General features: G+C 33.4%; 2 protein-coding genes across 2 annotated transcripts in view; both read left to right on the plus strand.

The window, feature by feature from the left end:
- LOC142353031 (uncharacterized) overlaps window positions 1-22,558 on the plus strand; it is a 280,268-nt gene that overhangs the window by 221,178 nt on the left and 36,532 nt on the right. Inside the window, exons 2-3 of the mRNA XM_075405222.1 lie at window positions 20,942-20,998; window positions 21,562-21,735. Of these exons, the coding sequence (XP_075261337.1) occupies window positions 20,985-20,998; window positions 21,562-21,735 (188 nt within the window). The 5' untranslated portion in view covers window positions 20,942-20,984. The remainder of the gene's footprint in view (window positions 1-20,941; window positions 20,999-21,561; window positions 21,736-22,558) is intronic.
- On the plus strand, window positions 671-10,771 carry LOC142352821 (alpha-N-acetyl-neuraminyl-2,3-beta-galactosyl-1,3-N-acetyl-galactosaminide alpha-2,6-sialyltransferase-like). The gene is made up of 2 exons (XM_075404961.1): window positions 671-1,292; window positions 9,356-10,771. The coding sequence occupies exons 1-2, from the start codon at window positions 885-887 to the stop codon at window positions 10,004-10,006; spliced, it is 1,059 nt and encodes a 352-aa protein (XP_075261076.1). The 5' UTR covers window positions 671-884; the 3' UTR covers window positions 10,007-10,771.

A 22,558-nucleotide genomic window follows, 5' to 3' on the forward strand; every position in this document is an offset into this window, starting at 1 on the left:
TAAATTCCTCCTTTCTGCTGAAATACGAACGAATTCGACACGAATATGTATTTGTTTTTTGGTAAAGAATTTTTGCGCATATTTTCTCAGACATCATGGCTAAAACTCGACTGTTTGTCTTTTCGCTTTGGGCTTTCAGTAAATTTATGATAAATAAATGGAAGTGCTTTCCTGAAATGCTTAAATTCTCATTTTTCCTTTGTCTCCACTTTTCGAGGGCTTTTGTGTCTATTCATTGCCTCGCAACGCAAAGGGAAATTCACAGTGCAAGTTTTGAGTGCTTATTTGTTTATTATTCGGGGAAATTTTCTTTGAAATTGGTCGTTATTTCAAGACGCTATTATATAGAGCGTTTCATAGATGAAATTTTGGACGTGTATCTTGCTTAGATTTTCTGCATGCTTCAATAATAGATGGCAAAAGCTGTTATAATCAGGCTTCACTGGTTCTGTTCATAAGTGTTTGAAAGCGCTTTTAGTATTCCAAACCTCCCCTACATAAAAGACGCACATATAGATTGTATTTTTACTGCTAAAGGAACGAGGGGGAATGAAAACGGTGGGAAGAAATTCTTCCTGCATTTTTCATAGTCTTCGTAGCACCTGTATAGTGTAATATTTACTAAACAATAAAGAATTGTGAATTACGTATGCACACAGCTAATTGCGTTATTGTAAAAACAGGATGTACTGCTTTAATAATACGCAAAGATTAACAGTTCGCATAATAGAGCTTAACTTATAAGCCTCTTAAAGTGCTATAATGTCGCTACTGGCGCTAAATTTTCAACCTTTTCTTTATTTTTTACCTCCCCTTTGATTTAATTCTGCAGCTGTGAGTGAATACCAAAGGTAGACTCCCAAAATTGGTGTCATTGGTCCAAAATGTTCCGACATTCATCTGTGACAAAATCTTCATCTTCATCGACTCGAAATAGGCCATTTTCAGATAATGGAGTGAACCATCTTTACGAGTATTTGTGGATGTATTTGGTTGACAAGTTGAATAGACTACTTAGAAACAGATTCCTGCCTTTTTCGTTTATCATCACAATTTGTTTTATCCTCCTTGTCAAGACAGGTGTGAACAAGTACCAAAGTTACCTCGTTGTCAATGGAACTGCCTTCCAGCTCCTGGGGGATCTCTCGATTCCAATCAGACCCAATTACACCTGTCCATACTTCGTTCAACTGCCTCCCCCTCCTGATGGAAAGAGTGACTACCAACCATATCAGAAGAGATGCAGAACTTGTTCTGTGGTCTCAAGTTCAGGAAGACTTCTCAAATCAGATGTAAGTGATCAGTTAGGTTTCAAAATTGCTAGCGACCGCTGATATGTGAAAGTTGAAAAACCTTAAATTTATAAAAATGTATTTACCGGACTCATAGGTTATCTCGGTACACTAAGAGTATGTTACGCAATTCTTTCTCAAAGATTGATATAATATTTTATCTAGAGTGGAAGCATAAGGAGGAATTGAAACACACACGTGGAAGTTCTAAAATGCCAGATCTCTGCAATGACAGATTTCATCATGTGATTTTCTTAGTAACTTAATCAAAGTCACGTAGTCTATATATCAGCTGATACAACGATAATCAATAAGGATTAGGAGAATAGAAATCGTGAGCTCATAAAAATCATTGCTTTTAAATTTTGGATTTAATTATGAAAAAAAAAATGATTGAGGTGATTTGATATGATTACCGATTATATACGACTACCTGACTTCTAAATACATTGGTTGCCACAAAAAGAAGCACTGAAATGTTCGCGCTCACGCTGGGTCTGCATCACTCTCTCATGACATCATTTTTCACATTTTTTGGAGTGGTTAATTGCTCACAAACAAAATTAGCAATTATATTAGGCCTGTTGGTCTTTTTTCTGATCGTTTTTTCCTTTGGCAATTTTACTTTTAGGCGACTTTTGTCACTCTTGAGTTCTTGGTTTTCGAGTGATGTTATTAGAATTCAAATGGAAAATTCGCAAAATTGGTTTCGTTTTTCCTATTTTAATCTTTGTAGTTGTCTATGAGCTCGAATACCATCATTTTAACTCCATAGTGACATTATACGGGTTATCTTTTCTTTGTTCATTTGCGCAAATAATTTTTTGGTCAATTGTGATTTTCGCCTTGCTCTAAAAGTGATCTCTCTTCTGTTAATTAATTACTGAAAATTAATTACTGCTTAATTTATTGAAAATTCATAAATTCCAATGAGGATATCTCAGACTAATTGAAGGATATTGATGCCAACTCTACAGTAAATAATCTAAATCACAGAAATACAAAAATGTAGAAAGAACAATACAATTTTTATCTCAAATTCTTAGATCTCAATCTTTTCATTGTTCTTTTTTGAGAAAGACCTACGAAGCTATTTTTGATAAACTGTCAGCCGCGACGTTTTTATGGGGAGCGGGATGACGGTATTATTCTAACGTTTTTATTAGCTCTCAAACAACATTTTTAGCGATTTTTTTTAGTCCTGCTGTTTTCATGCGTTTTTCACTGGACTGATTTTTCTCCGGCGCTTTCAACTTTTCATCCTCAAAAACGGGATAAACAGTTAAAGCTCGGAGGTCATTAAGTGGCTGAGCAAATCTCTTATCCTTTCGCTTTACTAGTCTCAAAGTATGAGATTCTTAATAATGGTGGTTTCTTAATGTTTGACCCCCCTCAGTCACGCCCCCTACTCACCCCCTCTCTCGTGTCCACCTTTCCCCTGTCCAGCCCTCCCAACCCAAAACCACTAATTGATTTACTGTCCCATTCTTTTTCAATGTGACCGAATCACAGTCAAGCCGTGCATTGAAACGGCATTTTTTTCTGAGGGAAATCTAAAAAAAAATTATGCATTTTTGAGTGCATATTCCAAAACAGAGGTGGGGATCTGCCAACTGTTTACCTGACTGGTCTTAATTATCTGTTTAGGGATCCTTAACAGGCAATTTCGGGCTTCACTTTCCAACTATTGAATAATCGAAACAAACGGTTTTACCACGCTATATAATGTCGAAAATTTAAGTTTCATGAGTGCGAACGCCTTAACTACTTCAATTTTGCATTAATTGAGTGGTTTTCATCAATACTATTCATTAGTTAGTTTAGAAATACGGAAAATTTGAAGTGACCGTGAGATTGAAGCGTTGTCATGGCTGATGGCCAATTTTTTGGTGTTTTTTGATAATTGTTTTTGCTCAATTATTTACGTTCAAATACTGAAAATTATTCAATGACGAACGTTAACTAGTGGTAACCGTGATCTAAAAACAGCTATGGGAACCAACCATATAAAAACAGGACATTCTGCATCAAATGAACAAATATGGAAAATACTTCATTAGATATAACAAGGAGGCTCGGTAATGTGCGTTCGCACATTAAGTTCCGACCCCGCTCATCTACATTTTTCATTTAATTGTCTACCAAATGAGGAGATAAAAAAAATTAACATATCAACATATCGTTCAACAAACTAATAAAAGAATAAAACAATCTAATCTAGAGGGTCTATGAGACCTGTGGCTACTATAATATGACTACCAGAAAAGACGGTAATAAAAATCAAATAGTTACAAATATTAATTACGACCAAAACTCCTTGTCCAGTTTTTGAAAACCACTAATTACCAAATCAAAAGGGCATCAGATGAAATTTTTACTAAGAAGATTAACCGGTACTTTTTGGAAAAAAATATGGGACTTTTCCTCAATGCGACTTGTCAACAAGTCTACTAGAAATGAGCAGAAGCGCAAAAGTTTATTGAAACATTGCTTTTTTAAAAAAAGTTTTAAATTCGAACTGTTGAGAAACATTACGCATCAAATGAAGTCATTGAGAGAGTCTTTTATACCTCAATAGAGAGCGGCTGAGGCCTTTCATTTTCCAAGATATGCCATACGACTACAAAAAGAACGATAAACACAGGCAAAATGTGCACGAAATATTATGCACGAAAACGATGTCCCCCCCAGTCAATTAAATATTAAGGTGATCACTAAAAACAATAAAAATCTTCGTTTGCATTTTTTGCAGGTTACAACAAGTGTAAGTCAAATGACGCTCGTTATTGTGATACTGTGAAAAGAAAACAAAAACCTTCAAGGGGCAAATTTGTAAAAATCACGAAAATTGGTTTTGCGAAAACTGGTTTTTCCAAGAAGAAAGATCATTTGAGGAAAATAAAACCGTTATGAAGAGCAAATTTTATTTCAAAAGATAAATGATGTGAATTGTATATAGAGAAGCTTAGCTACAATTTAAAAGAAATAAAATTGTCAGATCTTAAAAATCTATCTTTTTTTTTATTAAAAACAAATATTTTCAAAATTCATAGCCAACAAAAGCTTTCGACTAAAAGACTGGACAGTTTGTCTTGCAACTACTCGGAAAATTAATTTCAACTGTTATTAATGAGACTAAATCATAAGATTATAAAAAAAACATTAAGTACAAGCTGAGCTAATAAGTTTCAAAAACAACTTTACAAAACCACAGTTTTGAAGCCATTAAACTTATAAGATATTAACCGCGAGAATATAAAATATTCATTTCCGTCTCCTTTGATCATCATAACATCTTTTTGTAAAACGACTATCGCAAAATGACAACAATAAGAACCACAAAAACAAAGGTATATTAACTCCACAAAACTCTTCTGAAACAAATTGTCTAAGCCCTGGAGACATCATTTAAAAAGTTTAAACAACAGAAAATTTATTGTTTTATTCAACAAAACATTAAAAAGAGCTCTAAATATTGAGGCTAATTTACGAAAATTGTAAAATACAAAATTGTAATATACAAATAAAAAACGGATAAGTTGAAGAATACTACTTTTTTTTAAAAATTTAATTCGAAAGTCAAAACAGCCATTCGTTATTTACCGATATCAGTTATTTAACCTCAATTGTTTATCTATAGTTGGCCACTGAGACCCTCAATTATACAATATTTGGCATATAACAACAAAATTAAAAACAAATAAAGGGCAAAAATAAAAAACTCTACCAATTTCTGCAAGAGAACGGTGTCGCAGCCCTTCAAACCATATGTTATAAAAACAAAAATTATGTTCAGTATGAAATGATGTAAAGCTTTTTTCAGTTAGATTGTTAAATAATGTGACAATTTACAAAAAAAAACAAAAACAACCGCAAAAATGGGCAATTAAGCGCAAAAATCTGAAAATTTTGTATAAAAACTCGTAGTACCAAAAGCAGGAAAACCTTCTTTTAAAACAATCGGCCAATGAATTAGTTTTTATTCTATAAAGAGGAAAGGTTGACCTGTACTAACTGAGAATAAGCAAAATGTTGACTAAAATAATATAAAAAGTTGACATTTTCAAAAAATCGCATAAATTTCCTTAAAACAAATACATTCAATGGTAACAAAATAATATAAAAATTTGACATTTTCAAAAAATCACAGAAATTTCCTTAAAACAAATACATTCAAAGAGACATTAGGTAACAACCGAATGAATAGAAAAGGTTCACTTGCACCTCATGAGGAAGAAGTTTAGATCTTTGGGTGGTCAAACTTAAAAATCAGACTGCCAAAAGAATAACAATTGAAGGCAAAAGACAATAATTCCGTTAAATTTTACTAAAACTCTTCCTCAAAGCCGTAAAAACCCTTTGGTTCTCTGAAAACAAACGTTATCTACATTCTGCCTCAAATTTACTTAAATTGGAGCTGTCATTAACGGAGCCGTGATTAAAAATATTGTCAGTAATAAACATTCAAAAAATTTTGCTTTTGTTCTTTTAAAAAAAGCAGCATCAAAATAAAAACCAAAAAGTCTCTGATTCTAAGAGTCCATGATATTATCGAACCTCTCCCTGATTTGTCGCGCGCCCTGCAAACCGACCAAGTGTTCCAAGTATTTGCGAATGAGACCAATTGTTGAGTGGAATTCTTCAAATATTGAAAAAAAAATGCATTTTGTATAATTATCGAGTTAAATCTGCAAAAAACGGCGAAGTTTTAATTCCAGAAGACTTTCATACGGCGCCTATTTGCAACTAGCGCTGTTTTTGAGATTAGGGAGTCTGTGTTAAGGGTTCTAGGTCACTAAGTCAGGCAAACTTTAACAAAGTGTACCAAAAAAGCATATTTTGTGCCATCTTTGATGAAAAAAGTTTGAATTTTGAAAATTTTAGCAAAAATTTTAGCCAAAAAAAAAATTGAATCAAACAATTCAGTAACGGTCTTCTATCTCTAACGGTAACAACAAAACTCTGCCGTTAAAAATTTTAACTTATTTTGAATTATATTAGCGAAATTGTTCCAAATTTTAGCAAAAATTACTGAAAATGTGAACAAAAACAGTCGAATATTCGCAAAACTTTTAACCTCGATAACTCCCTGTAAAACACGAAAATCGAAAAAATCTTTTTAATTCCTTTTTGTACGCTGGACGGGATTTTTAATGATACCACTCACAGTTCTCTACGATGAATATATCGGTCGGCCAAAATTGACTGAACAAAAAAAAAACCCAGTTGAGTATATAGTTCCACCCTCGGAACAATTAGTTGCCCTGTTTGTGAGCCAATTTCAAATGAATAGATTGAAGCTAAATAATCCGTGGACCAAATAATTTTCTAAAAAAAACTCGATTGTGTTTTTGTCCAATCTTTATTCAAAAATTTTCGATAAAAAATGTAAAACTAAAAAGGATACAACTGCGTGAAAATACTGAGGTTGAAAATGAGGGTCTTAATGCAAGAAGATCGATTAATTGGTATCTAGAAGTACCATCATTTTCAACGGTTTTCAGTTTTCTTAGATAGGGAATGAAACCAAAATGTTTTTGAGTTGCGAAGGGCGAGCAATGGTTTTGTGTCACGTCCCTAATGCAATTAATAGCAACTTCTTTTTGTTCCCCTCCAAATTCTGCGTTTTTTTTTTCTGGTGGGCTGTGTTGGAAAATTCTGTGCCACGCACAAACTCGCACGAGCTTTTTAGTTTGTTAAGCAAGAGCCGCAATGTAGTATATGTCGCTGTAGTTTGTGGGGAATCGCAATCGGTGTTTGTTTTATAACCAGTCTCTGATTGATCTGTTTGTACTTGAGTTTTCAATGTTCTGACCTATGTTTTTGCTTATGTTTTGATTGTGTTATTCAAAAGTTTTATAGCCAAGCGTGACGGTAATTGTTGAAATCGATTGAGTCAGAATTTACTTTTTTGGTTTTGGTTCTCGTTATAAGTTTTTTTTAATAATTGTTTATAATCCTCTTTAATTAGATAGCCCACTCTTTATGCGAGCACGTCATTTCCTAGCGTTTTTAGTTAGGAAAAGACTGTTAACAAAGGCAACTTGTACAACGAAATTTTTCAATCCTCAAATTTTAATGTTCGTTTAACTAATCATAACTGACTTTAAGACAATCACAACGTAACCGCAAAAGTACAAAATGTATTTGATCATGCTATGTAACCGTGAAAGAACAGAGCAGGTAGGCTGGTCAGACATTGAAAAGAGACAGCAAGTGTGCTTGAAAAAATTTGGAGCTGAAAACCTTACGATGCAAATTGTACAGTTTATAAATTTGAGACTTTTGGGGCCTTTCGTGGACAACAGTTACAATACCTCGTCACAGATTTTCTCTTTGTCACTGTTGAAAATGAAAACAGTGACGAAAAAAAAACGTGAATTTCGTCAGATGATAACACTCGTCACCACAGACAACGTGATTTGGATCGCCGATTTTAAGCATTTTTTCGTATTTTAGTATTTTAGTAATTTTCTGAAACCCAAATCAGAGACTTAAGTGTTCTTGTGAAGCCATGACTTGGGTAATGGCAAGGTGGCTATTTGTTATCTTTAGCCACTATTGGTATTGCGAATGAGATTTTAATTATCACAATCAGTCTTTCTTTTTTGGTCTAATTGAGACGTTAATATTGTTTAATGGATACTTTAGCCCTGGACAATAGTGATGGTGTGGACAACGAAAGCGGTGGACGTGGAAAACAGAGATCTTGTCACTGTTTTCTACGCCCACCGTCACTGTTGTCCACGCCATCAATATTTTTGGTACTCGTATTGGTTCTTTTTTACTTTGGTAACATTTGGCTTTTTAAATCGACTGAGTCTTTGAAACGGGTTAAGAGTTATTATCGCACGTCAGTATAAAGAGTTTAGGTCATGCTGCCGACGAAAATAAAAGAACAGAATGAAAAGCATGTTTTTTCATGCTATATTCTGAGAGAGAGAGAGAGGAGAAAAATTAAGTGTAAAAAATTTTTTCAGTGAGCGAGTAGAATTTTCTTTGAACCTAAGGTATTTTCAGAGCAGTTTTGTTTTAAGTGGTTTTTCACATCTGTGAAAGTAATTAATTTTTGAGCGTTCTATTTCTTTTTCTTGTTTCTAGATATGTAACGTTATTATACTTTAATTATACGTTTTTTATGTTCTAGGCCGTTGGTAGATTATAAACTGTATCCCTAGTAAAGTGATAGTGAAAATAACTGTTCTGTCCCAAAATTTGTGGAAAATCCAAAAATTTATTGGATATTGTTTTCTTAGTTTATTTACTTTACTTCGTTTTTTCGATTTGGCCGATGATATAAGGAAATGAATAGTAAACTCGTGTAAAAACTTGGCCGCTTTTTAAGTCAATTTTCCTGCGAGTTGAAACCTATGTCTTTGGTTGTTTGTTTTAGATCTGTTCGCTCATTTTGAAGTCAAATTTTAGTGGTAATTTTGGGCACGTCAAAGCGGGAACTTAAGCAAAAAGGGGCGTAGTTTTGCGGTGAAATTATTTTCACTCTAATTGTAATGTTGAGCAAGAATACTGCGTTTGGACTAATTTTTTTTGCTAGTGGGTTTTTTGTTCATGTGGCGCTTTCTCTTCGATTTTTACTGTGTCAATTTCTTGTGGTTTAAAAGTTTCTCAACATGCACTACTAGTCATTTCAAAAGTTCTTTGAATTGTAATTCGGGACTGGTCCTGCTTTGTTTTTTTTCACAGTTTACACTTTTCATTGTCTGTTGGTTGTCCTAATGAAGTATGCTTACAGAGTGGGCCTCGGTTTTGACTTCTCTTTGTAATAGGTACGTGCATCGATTTAGTACTTAAAAGTTGTACCGATCATCGAATTGGTTTCATTTTTTGGGATGTGCTTACACCGTTTTGGGTCTAATTCGAGTTGTGGTTTTGGGATAAAACCAATTTTCTATAATTTTGAGAATATTTATGAAATGATTTTTCACTTTTGGTGAGTGGTTTTTTAGGCAATTTTTCTGGGTTTTAAAATCTGCAAAACACGCAAACAAAAATGGAAAATTGGGGTATCTTTGGAGAATGTAATATTATCTTGGCTTTTTTTTCAGGCAGGTGCTGAAATCGATTCCTCAGATTGCGTATTCAGAATCAACAATGCCAGTACGGAGACCAAATATCACCCGGATGTTGGAAAAAAACTATCCATACGAATCCTAAGTTCTAGAGGACTTGACGAGTACTTCGAGTTCCTCAAATCGCAGCCTCGAGAATCATTACAACAGGAGGATATTCTAATCTGGGATGCTAACATACGGTTGCCAAGAATGGATCGAGTCACATTAAAAGCCATCGAGCTAGCGAAAACTTTCTGGCATGTCAAAGTCTACATATTACGTAATCATGTTCGAGGTTTGCCCAGTTTTGATACGTTCATCGATCGAGAAGTGGGATTGTCATCAACTTTAACAGGAAGCTCGTGTTCGAGTGGATTCTATGCTATGACCATAGCCGCTTATGTATGCGACCAAATCACAGTTTATGGAATGGCATCTCCGGAGCATTGTTTCAAAGATAATATCAAACATCTACCCCAGGCGCCCTATCATTATCAACCGCCCCTGGATAAGACAGGAGAATGCGACATGTTCAGATCTAGATGGAAACGTCCAATCCATGGTCACAGGTTCATGACAGAGCATATGATATTTAAAAGATGGAGTAAACATCGTCCTATTCAGTTCAAAGTGCCCACCTGGTAAAAATACCAATTTGTTCACATATCCACATTTTGCAATATTTTGTTATAAAGCAGCATCTAATCTTTTCCAAAACTATGCGCGTGAGTGGAGATTAGTACGCAGAGGTTGGTTGATATATAATTGATTGATTGAAAACTGAAGATCCGTAAGCCCAAAAAGAGCCCATTTGAATTTGAGTGCAAGTTTTACTTCGCCATTTTTTAGGCGTCCTTGGAATTCTCTAAATCGAATGTCTGCAAATTGCCCAACTTGTCTAGAAATAGTCGAACTTAGCATTGTTGACATGTCTTAGGAGTTTTTGACGAGAGCAAGATTTAAGTTCTGGGTTCTTAAGATATCTGTCTGGATGCTCCTTTGGCGTTAAGTGAATTACTTAGAGTGATGATAGATGATGATTAACATATCCAAATAGTTGAACTGCAATAAAGTTTAAAGTGGAAAAAATCTACATTGCAATATAGTACTTTCTATCCCATTTTTAGCTGTTTTAAGTTATTGGAGTTATTTAAACTTATAAAAGTATATTTTTGTAATTACAGCAATTATCGTCTCAAGCTAAATTATTTAAAGGCTACTTTGATCCTCACTGAAATACACAATGAACATGAAAACTTATCAGCATAGAGTTTGAAAATGAATTCGTAATTGTTTCAATGTTTATATTTTGCAATTTGTCATCAATTCTCCCTATTTTATACAGGTTCAAGTTGTGGAAGTTAATTAACACTACTTTGCATCAAATTTAAGTAAATTTTTAATCTGAAATGTTTTTTTTTATACAAGAATTGACTGAGTGGATTCCAGTGGCCTGTAGAACATGTGAATCTGATCTTTTTTCGACGACAGAAGCATTTCTTCTAGATATTAAGGTTTTGCGACATATTATTATCTGCTGGTGGCTCTTGAGTAAAAGTGTTGAATTGGAAATATGTATTGCATGTTTGAAAGCGTGGCAGATGAAGCTTTGAACAGCTCAAATATTATGAAAAGATCAGAAATCGGTAACTGCACGCAACTTAGTAGTCATTCATTTTCAGTGAAATTGTCTCAGAACGCGACGGGTGTATATTGGACGAAACGCATAAGTCTAATTATGCTGAATTTTAGAGGGTGTGTATTATGTGAAATCTCGAATAGGCAAAAGTGATTTTTGTCTAATTTAAGTGGTGCCAAAAATTGGCGTAGGTTGCGCCTATTTAGTAATTTTCTTGTCTTTGGATAACTCATCTTATGACATTCATGTAATTTTTTTGAAGGCTTGTTGATATTAACTGAATGATAGAAATTGTTACTCCTCCGATATCAATTTGAGGGCGGGATATTTTCAAATGGCACTGGATGAAGACAAGGCGGCTTGTAAATGTGCGTTTGCACATGATGTTCCGACCCGAGTTCATCTACATTTTTGACTTAATTGTCAACCAAATGAAGAAATAACAAAAATAGATGTTTGAGTTTAAAGCAATCGTTACACAACATATGTACTATTTGGATTACATAATGCCATGCCTTATTACAGCGCCAATGAGATTTGACCTTAAAGAGACTACGAGACAAAAAAACAACCAAAAAATTTAGCAAAAACAAAAAAATTCAAGGCAAAAACTGAATATCTAAATTTAAAAGCATATAGTAACAACGTCAAAATGCAGTCAGATAAAACCCTAACTACTCAAATTTATTTTCTAACTATACAGCGGACGGAAAGTTTTCTTAATGAGACTATGTTACAAGTCAACAAAGAGAACGATCAATGAGGCGAAATTGAAAAATTAAACATTTTTTAAACCAAGAAATTTCAAAAGTCTTAAAAATGATTAGCTTTTAACTGGATAATTACTATTTAACGTGATAAATTACTAAAAAGTGATAAATTAATAAAAAAAGTTACTACAAAACCAAAGGGACTTGTCTTTGGGTAGTTTTAGCCTTAGAAAAGAACTAAAGAAAAACCTAAAAAAAAGTTAGAAACGATTTGCGAAAACAAAAACTATTGCTACCATTAAAATCATTAGCTATTATCTGAATATTGTATTTTTATTTCACTTTTTATTTCTACTCATTCAGCTGCAGGAATTCTACTGACAGATTAAATAAGTTTATTTGGGCCGCACTTGTAAACCATTGGGATCTGTTACTACGCGATTGTTCTGAAAGAAGAGAAAAGAAGCGCAAAAAATGACCATTAAAAAAACCGTTTATAAAAACGCATATTGTCCAACAAACAAAGCATGGGTGACAAATAATATCAGTAGATGTTTTATTTTTTGGAATACAAGAAATTGGAATTGCCCTCTCATTGATGAAAATAAGTTACAATTTGACGAAAAGAACAACAAAAACTGAAAAGTTTGTAAAATGTTTGAAAATGTATTTCATAAACTTTAAGAGTAAAGGCTATAAACTGACTAACTGATTCGGGCAACATCATTATTTTATCCTCAATTACAAGCCTAAGAGAGTTGTCTGCAATCTACGGCTACCTAAAGAACAAAAGCAGGCAAAAACAGCAATTTCAAGAAAAAAAATTGAGCGAGAAAAGTGGAAGGCATTAAAAAATGATTTTTTCACTATTAAATTCTCTATGTTCAATTAATTTTTTAACAGCACTGGTCGGCACTGGTTATCAATATAGCTTCAAAATATCAAATCTGAACAAATACATTAGAACCTCGAAATTTTTGAGAAAACTCGTAGTATCAACGCCAATAATTTCATTAGCTTTCAACTGAATCGGAATCCACTAAATACGCTAAATTATGCCTCTATGGGACAACAAGCTTGATGGCAATTCATATTTGGTCAATAAGACCTTACAACAAGTTATTGAAGATGAAAACAACAACAAAGACAGGTAACAACCAAAAATTCAGTGGAAAAAAGCCAGAAGAAGGTGTCGAAGCAATTTAAATCATAAGTTCTTCTCTGAAAACTTTATATATGAGCCGTTGAAAGTCTTCCCTAAAGCAATGGGAAATATCCGTATTAGGATAATGTGATAAGATTTCAAAAGGATCCAAAATAAGAAAAAGTACCCGAAAATTTAAAAAAAATATGAAAACTAGTGGCATTTAAAGTTTTAAAACTAATAGGTGGAAGATAAAACAGCTAACCAGATTATGTTTGGCTGCATTAGAAATAAAAAGGTATCCTAAAAGTACTGAGAATCACTGACAGTTCGCGAAAAAAAGTTTAGGATTGATTAATGTTCCAAAAAAATTTCAAAAAAATATTTTTTAAGTCTTAACAGCCCTTAAACTCAAAAGCTTTTAACGGAGGTCAATAACTACGCTCAGAAATAACTCGATGGCGGGAAAGAATGTTTGTCGTGCACAGATAATCAATAAGAGATCACAATATGTCTTAAGACTCTGAAAACAACAGCAAAAACAGGCAAAAAAAGAAAAATCAGTAAAGTGCGAGAAGAAAAATTCGAAGCCATTTAAACCATTAGTTTTTATCCGAAAACTTTATCTGTGATCCACTGAATTTTTTTTCCAAGCTAATGGGATTAGAATAATATTTAGAAAATCTGTATCATATTTGGATAATGTGATAAGAGTTCAAAAGTAACCAATAATACGAAAATATCCAATATTTTGATAACTTGTGTTATTGAAGTTATATAATCAATAGTTAGAAGATAAAATCGCCAACGAAAATTATTTCAGTTTCAGTAGACAGCAAGTGGGTTCTGTAAGTACTGAGACTGACTAACAGTTCATAAAAATTTTAAGATTGGTTAATGTTCAAAAAAATTTTTGGAAAATTATTTTTAAAATCTCCACGTCCATTAAATTCAATAAATTTCATTGGATGTCTATAAATACGCTCAAAAATGGTTCAATAGGGGTATGGGGATGTTTGTCATGCATAGGTGATCAATAAGACATCACAACAAATCTTATGACTATGAAAACAACAACAAAATCAGGCAAAAACTAAAAATTCAGTAGAGAAGTGCAAGATGAAAAGGTCAAAGCCATTTGAAACCGCAAGCTTTTCTCAAAAAATTTATCTGTGTTCCACTGAACGTCTTCTTGAAGCCAATAGGAGCTGTCAATTTTTGGATAATGTCATAATATTTCAAATGCAACCAATAATACGGACATAACCAAAAAAAACCTAGTCAAATTACTAAAAGTTAGAAGATAAAAACGCCAGCTAGATCAAATTTGGTTACAGTAGGACGGAAGGGGTTGCTGTCATCACAGAGACTGACTTACAGTTCACGATAATAAAATTATGATTGGTTAATGATCGAAAAAATTTTCAAAAAGTTATTTTTAAAGTCTTAACAGCCATTGCGGAACGTATTGCACTGTTAGTCAATCAGTTCTAACCATAAGACTCCAAAAAAATAGTAAAACCTCAAAAAGAATTTCAAAACTTCATTTTAAATTACGAAAACTCAGAGTCGGATTTAAAAAAACATGAGCAGTTCCTTGAAAAAGATTTTTTTTTGTTCATTGGTTTTCATTTGACTGTAAAGGAGGTTTGTCATTAACGGAACCTCGATATGAAAAGTGGCTTAAAAAGTAGAAACGTTTTAAAAAAGAGCTCTCAAATAGATTTCGAATTTTTTTTATATTGAAGCTCCCCATGAGACCAGAACTAGTCTTTTTTATCCTTTAGTCTGTTAGGAACACGAAATTGGTTCATTTTTTTGGCAACAAATTTAAGTTTGAAAGACTATTTTTATAGAAAATATCTTAATTTGAAGAAAAATCACACTAAAAGTGAACAAATATCCCGTGTTCACAAAACTTCAATCCTCAATAACTCCTCGAAAAAAACAAAAATCGAAAAAATCTTTTTAATTTTGAATTCTACGCTGGAGCAGCTTTTTAATGATACCACTCACATTTCTCTGCGATGAATATATCGATCGGCCAAATTTGACTGAACAAAAAAACCCATTTGAGTATATAGTTCCTCTCCCCCCCCCCCCACAAATGGGGTCGGAACAATTAGCAAAAGTGACAGCTTTTGTAACACTAATGAAAATCTACAAGTGGAAGAGATTGCCCAAGGGTTTGGCATCATACCCAGAGACTTTTGAAAAGGTAATTGATTTGTCCATGTTGATATTTTTTTATGAATTTGCTTTAGTAAACTTGGACATAACCATCTTCTGTAGAATTTTGAAGGGACATTTAAATTGGCTAGATCTTCTACATGGAAGACTTAATACGCTGGTCAAAAATTAAAGGTGCAAAATGTCACTATCGTTGGCTTTGTCTCTTTTGCAGCTAATAGAAACAACACAAGTTACACAATTTTGCAAAATATGACAGCTGCATCAATTAGTGAAAAAAACTGAAGTTTTCTGTGTTATCTTTATTGTCTTCTTGAAACTGCAGGTCTACGAAGCTTTTTTCTGGCAATCTGTCAACGATGTTTTAAATTATACAATTTCGGTAGGAAGTGCAAACTTAATCAATTGTGAGAATAATTCGTAGTAGTATAGTAGTATCGCGTTGGGTTCAGCTGCAAAGACTTATACTATTTATAATTGACTTCAATGTATACAGATTATACTAAAAATCATCTTTAAACAAAAAGTTTTTAGGAAACAAACCTACGCGAAAAAATCTCATTGAAAATTATTACTGAAGGTGCTTAGAAAAAATATTGTTAAATTAATCAATCACAAAGTTCAATGAAAAGAAATTGTTCTATCTCGAGTTCAGTCACACTAAGAAAAACTACTGTTTGATAACTGTGAATCGAGAATCACACTCTTCAGTTCACAAATTACATAAAATGAGTGGGAGCACCAAGCTACAATAGTATGCTGAAATTAGCCAATTGGAGCACTGGGAAATGGTTATTTCAATCCACAAGCTATTGTTCAAAACTGCAGCAGCCTTGGGGCATGTTCTTATGAAAAATCGCAAAAATTGACGCTGCCTGTTTCGTCGTCGTGGAATATCTTTGCATGCAACGGGGGCATTAAGCTGATCTGATCAATATCAAAACCCGAATAAAATCACAGTCAAAGCTCAAATTAAATATGAACTTAAACGCGGAAAGTTTTTTATGCATGCTATAAGCGGAAAGAATAATAGTTATTGCATCTGCAAAAGGAAACTGCCAGTGGAGTGAGAGGCCCTTGTACTCCAGTCCAATGCTATTCCTAATTTGTTCCATGGTTTTTTAATAGTTTCGTGAGATTGCTGAGTTGTATTATCAACTTTTTAGCTTGTCTGTTCTATCAGGTCTGATATTTTTATTGATGCGGTTTGGTTTTAAAACGGAATTAGAGTTTCTCAATAATAAAATAGTGTACAAGAAGGCGGCTCGTTAATGTGCGTTCGCACATGATGTTCCGACCCGAGCTCATCTACATTTTTGACTTAATTGCCAACCAAATGAAGAAATAACAAAAATAGATGCTTTAGTTTAAAACAATCGTTACACAACCTATCTACTAATTGAATTACATAATGGCATGCCTTATTACAGCGCCAATGAGATCTGACCTTAAAGAGACTACGAGACAAAAACAACAACAAAAAATAGCAGAAACAAAAACTTCACGGCAAAAACTGAACATCTAAATTTAAAAGCACATAGTAACAACGTCAAAATGCAGTCAGATAAAAGCTTAGCTACTCAAATTTAATTTGTCCTAACTATAAAGTGGACGAAAAGTTTTCTTAATGAGATTATGTTACGATCAATGAGGCGAAATTCAAATATTAATCAACATTTTTTAAACCAAGAAATTTCAAGTCTTGAAAATCTTTAGCTTTTAACTAAATAATCCATGACAAATTACTAAAAAGTTACTACAAAACACAAAGGCCTTGTCTTTAGGTAGTTTAAGCCTCAGAAACGAACTAAAGAAAAACCTAAAAAATTAGAAACGATTTGCGAAAACACAATCTATAGCTTACATTAAAATCATTAGCTATTATCTGAATATTATGTATTTTTAATTCAATTCTTATATCTACTAATTCAGCTGCAGGAATTATACTGAGGGATAAGATAAGTTTGTTTGGGCCACATTTGTAAACAATTGGGATCTGTTACTACGCGATTGTTCTGAAAGAAGAGAAAAAGAAGCGCAAAAATGACCACTCAAAAACCGTTTATAAAAACGCATATTGTCCAACAAACAAAGCATGGGTGACAAATAATATCAGTAGATGTTTTATTTTTTGGAATACAAGAAATTGGAATTGCCCTCTCATTGATGAAAATAAGTTACAATTTGACGAAAAGAACAACAAAAACTGAAAAGTTTGAAAATATATATCATAAAATTTAAGACTAATTGCTATAAACTGACTAACTGATTCAAGTAATATCATTATTTCAATCCTCAGTTACAATCCTAAGAGACTTCTCGGCAATTTACGGCTACCTAAAGAACAAAAATAGGCAAAAACAGCAATTTCAAGAAAAGAAATTAAACTGAGCGAGAAAAGTGTCGAAGGCAATAAAAAATGAACTTTTCACTAAAAAATTTTCCATATTCAATTAATTTTTCAACAGCACTGGAATTCTTCTTTTTATCAACTTAGTTTCAAAATGTCAAATATGAACAAATACATTAGTACCACGGACCTTTTGAGAGAACTCGTAGTATCAACGCCATTAGTTTCATTAGCTTTCAACGGAATCCACTAAATACGCTAAATTGTATCTCCATGGGACAACAAGTTTATTGGCCATTCATATTTGGTCAAAAGGACCTTACAACAAATTATTGAGGATGAAAACAACAACAACGACAGGCAACAACCAAAAGTTGATTAGAAAATTGCCAGAAGAAAGTGTCGAAGCAATTTAAATCATAAGTTTTTCTCTGAAAACTTTATACATGATCCGTTGAACGTCTTCCCTAAACCAATGAGAACTATCAGTGTTAGGTTAATGTGATAAGACTTCAATAGGATCCAAAAATAAAAAAATGCCCAAAGATTAAAAAAAAAATTTTGAAAACTAGTGGCATTGAAGTTTTAAAACTAATAGGTAGAAGATAAAACCACTAACCAGAGTATTTTTGGCTGCATTAGAAATAAAAAGAGATCTTGTAAGTACTAAGACTGGCTAACAGTTCACGAAAAAAATTCAGAATCGGTTAATGTTCAAAAGAATTTTCGAAAATCTTTTTAAAGTCTTAACAGCCATTAAACTCAAAAGCTTTTAACGGAGGTCAATGACTAGGCTTAGAAATAACACCATGGCAGGAAAAATATTTTTGTCATGCATAGATAATCAATAAAAGATCACAATAACTCTTAAGACTACAACAACAAAAACATGCCAAAACCAAAATTCAGTAGAAAAGTGCGAGAAGAAAACTTCGAACCCATTTAAACCATTAGCTTTTCTCTGAAAAGTTTATCTGTGATCCACTGAATGTCTTTTCCAAGCCAATGGGATAAGAGTAATTTCTGGATAATGTGTATAATATTTGGATAATGTGATAAGAGTTCAAAAGTAACCAATAATACGAAAATATCCAATTTTTTTTAACTTTGAAAACTTGTGTTATTGAAGTTATATAATCAATAGTTAGAAGATAAAAATGCCAACGAAATTTATTTTAGTTTTTGTAGAAATCAAGTAGGTTCTGTCAATATTGAGAGTGACTAACAATTCACCAAAAATTCGAGGTTGGTTAAAGTTCAAAAAAAATTTTCGAATTATTTTTTAAATTCTTAGCAGCCGCTGAATTCGATAAAATTCAACGGAAGTCAAAAAATACGCTTAAATATGCTTCAATAGGAGTAAGGGGATGTTTTTCATGCATAGTTGATCAATAAGAAATCACAACAAGTCTTATAAGTCTTATGACTATGAAAACAACAACAAAATCAGGCAAAAACCAAAAATTCGGTAGCGAAGTGCGAGAAGAAAAGGTCGAAGACGTTTGAAACCATAAGCTTTTCCCCGAAAATTTTATCTGTGATCCACTGAGCGTCTTCTTGAAGCCAATAGGAGCTGTCAATAGGACAATGTGATAAGATTTCAAAAGTAACCAATAATACGGAAATATCCAAAAAAAAAATTCAAATTTTTTGAAATCTTGTGTCACTGAAGTCATATTACTAAAAGCTAGAAGATAAAACCCCCAGCTATACCAAATTTGGTTACAGTAGTACGCAAGATGGTGTTGCCGTCACAGATACTGACTTACAGTTCACGATAATAAGTTTATGATTGGTTAATGTTCAAAAAAATTTTCAAAAAATTATTTTTGAAGTCTTAACAGCAGTTAGCTGTCCACTCAAATCACTAGATATAGTCACTCAAATCTCATTAGGGAACAAATTGCACTGTTAGTCTTTGATTCCATGACATAAGATTCCAAAAAATTAGTAAAACCTCAAAAAGAACTTCAAAATTTCAAATAAAATTACGAAAACTCAGAGTTGGAATTAAAAAAAAAAAACATGAGCAATTCCTTGAAAATGTTTTTTTTGTTCATTGGACTTCATTTGACTGTAAAGGATGTTTTTCATTATTGGAACCTCGATATGAAAAGTGACTTGTCTCTAGGTGACTTAAAAAAGCAAAAAAAAATTAGAAAAGTTTTTTAAAAAAGAGCTCTCAAAAAATTTCGATTTTTTGATATTGAAGCTCCCTATGAGACCAGAATCAGTCTTTTTTATCGTCTTTAGTCTATTAGGAACACGAAATTGGTTCATTTTTTGGCAAGAAATTTAATTTTGAAATACTATTTTTATAGAAAATATCTTAATTTGAAGAAAAATCACACTGAAAGTGAACATATATCCCGTGTTCACAAAACTTAAATCCTCGATAACTCCTCGAAAAAAAACGAAAATCAAAAAAACTTTTTTAATTTTGAATTCTACGCTGGACCAGCTTTTTAATGATACCACTCACATTTCTCTGCAATGAATATATCGATCGGCCAAAATTGACTGAACAAAAAAAATCCATTTGAGTAAAGAGTTCCCCCCCCCCCCACAAGTGGGGTCGGAACAATAATTCAAAGTATAAAATAATTAACTATATATGAAGCTACGATATTGATAACAATCTTAAAAGATCTTTTTTTAAAACAAAGAACAGAACAAAAAATAGATGTACATCTAGTTGAAGGCCGTGAATTGAATTTAAGCGAAGCCATCTCAAGCGACGTGATGACATTTTTTAGCATTCACATTTTGCTTAATTTAGAAGCTCTGGCAGCCAGTTTCTGGTGAAGCATTATGGTAGTAAATTGGAGTTGAAAGGGAGGTTTTGAATGTCTTGATATTTCTCTTTTGCTCTTGGTACCAAATTTTTGAGTTCTAGTGTTAGGATAATTAGCTGAAAGTTAGGATAATTTTTGATAGGTAAACTTAGATACTTTGCCCAAAGTTCACAACTAAAACCTGAATCTACTGTAAATTTGTTTATGTTTTGTAAATTTTTTTGTGAATGTACTGTAAATTTTTAACAATAATCCCATTTCTTAGACCTTTCACATTATTTTTGGGAGCTTAATTCCGATTTGACAGATGCGTTTTTTTCTAAATCAGGCCTTCTTTTGTTGTAAATGGTTGAGCAAATTGAAAACACTGGACTACTGCTCGGAGAACCTAAGATTTTAAAATTTTGTTTTCTTTTTGAAAAAATACATTTGGTACAGCTACGGCTTGTTATAATCTAAATAAGACTTTTACAGAATATCTCTTTTTATATTTGCCTCTTGATCGAGAGAACCCGTTCAAGTTCACAAGTTGCTGTGCTGGTTTATAGAGGTTGCTTGCCTCGAGGAAGTGTGCAATTGGCCCTGCATAACACATTGGGAAAACAGCCAATTGAGAAATGAAATGTCGTATTTTCAAGCCATCAGAAGTGTTTTTTAGCTCAGATAGATAGTGCCCTACTTCACTAAATGTCAATCCATTCAGCAACATTTTTAAGTGAATGATTAATTACACAGCTTTTTTCAGATAGACGATGAAAGGAATTACCCAGCTGCTTCAAATTACATAGTGACAGAATGAGGTCACGCAAGTATGTAGAGCATTTTAAAATAAATAAATGCGTTGATGTCAGAAATTCAATCGGACGTTCGAAAGATTGCTTCTGCTCTTGCTGCTTTTTAAAAAGAGAGCCCTGGACTCATATGTCTAAGTTTTCCTAAATAAGCAGAGAACGTGAGCTAATATTGCCTGTGCGTTACGTTTCATATGTGCGTTGAAACCTAATTATTTGCTTAAGTTGCCGACATAATTTAATTGTTGTCTTTCATTTTCATCAAAACAGGATGTTGAACTATTTGCTGAGTAATTGGGTTGAACAAAACAAGTTTTCATACATCAATTTAGCTTCCTGACAGTTTGACTTTTAAATGCGTATCATTTCAGTTTTTTTGCATCAATTTACATACCACAGAAAATGTTCATGATTTCAATCAGTCTCAGAAAAGCATTTTTGCATGCAATTGAAATTTCGTGCTACACAGCAAGAGCAATTATTGACGTATTGTACAGTGCTAAGAAATTTTGTTTGGGATGTAACCAAATAAATGATGAGATAACATTTCCTTATTTTGTTGGAGAAGAATGCTTGTTCAGATCGGCTACAGAATCTGGCGTAGGTGGCGGTGGGAATGACTCTAGAAGGAGTTCATCCGACCACCCCGGTAGCCAGTCACAAGATGCCAGTTGGCAATGTCCCACGTGCACCTACAGCAATCTCTTCTCCCTTTACTCCTGTGAAATATGCTCTACAAAGAAGCCTTCGTCAAGGTGAGTGCTTGAAAACTCTTAATGCATGGCCGACCGTGTCTTTAAATTCTTTAATTTCTCGCAAGAAAATTTTTAGCAATTATTTGGTTCCGGTTGCTTAATGCAATTTGCTTGATAGGTTGTTGATTTTCGTTGCTTGATGTGGTTGATTTTCTTCCTCAGAAACGGAAATCCCGAGGGCTTTGAGTTGGAGTACAGTTCTCTTGAGTTTAACGACAAGCGTTAACATTAAGTTAAATGAAGAATTACTTTATTTTTTTGTGCACTTTCAACACCGTTTCTGAGGTAAAAATGCAATTATTAATTGCTCTCAAACGAAGTTTGTAGCAATTATATTAGTCCTGTCGGTCTTTTTATCCGATTTTTTGCTTGACCTATTTTTCGTCTGACGCTTTTCACTTTTCATCCTCAAAAACGGGATAAACATGTAGCGCCTAGCGGGCATTAAGTGCTCTTAGAGCCTTTAATCTCCGTTTCAGCTCAAACTGTTTTGGAGACATATTTATGGTGTGAAGGGCGGTTCTGAGAGGTTGAAGACCCCACCCCCACTATTGACCCCCCACTATCGCCCCCACCCCCCTCCGCGCTGTTGCCCCCCACCCAACTGTTACCCACCCCTCCCCCCATCAGCCCACCGGTGCACCCCCCCCCCCCCCCCCATGGCTTCGTTCGAACAACCGATCGCTAAAAATACGCATTTTTACACTACTTTTCACAATTTCAAGCTTTTTAAAAATTTTGTCATTTTTTTTGAGTTTTTCAAACCCAGGTGTCAATAAACCTCCTTAGGGTTTTTTATTAGGTTACTGCATAGTTTTTAGTG

Source organism: Convolutriloba macropyga, chromosome 14 (assembly GCF_964194025.1).
Source record: "Convolutriloba macropyga chromosome 14, txConMacr16.3, whole genome shotgun sequence".
NCBI lineage: Eukaryota > Metazoa > Xenacoelomorpha > Acoela > Convolutidae > Convolutriloba > Convolutriloba macropyga.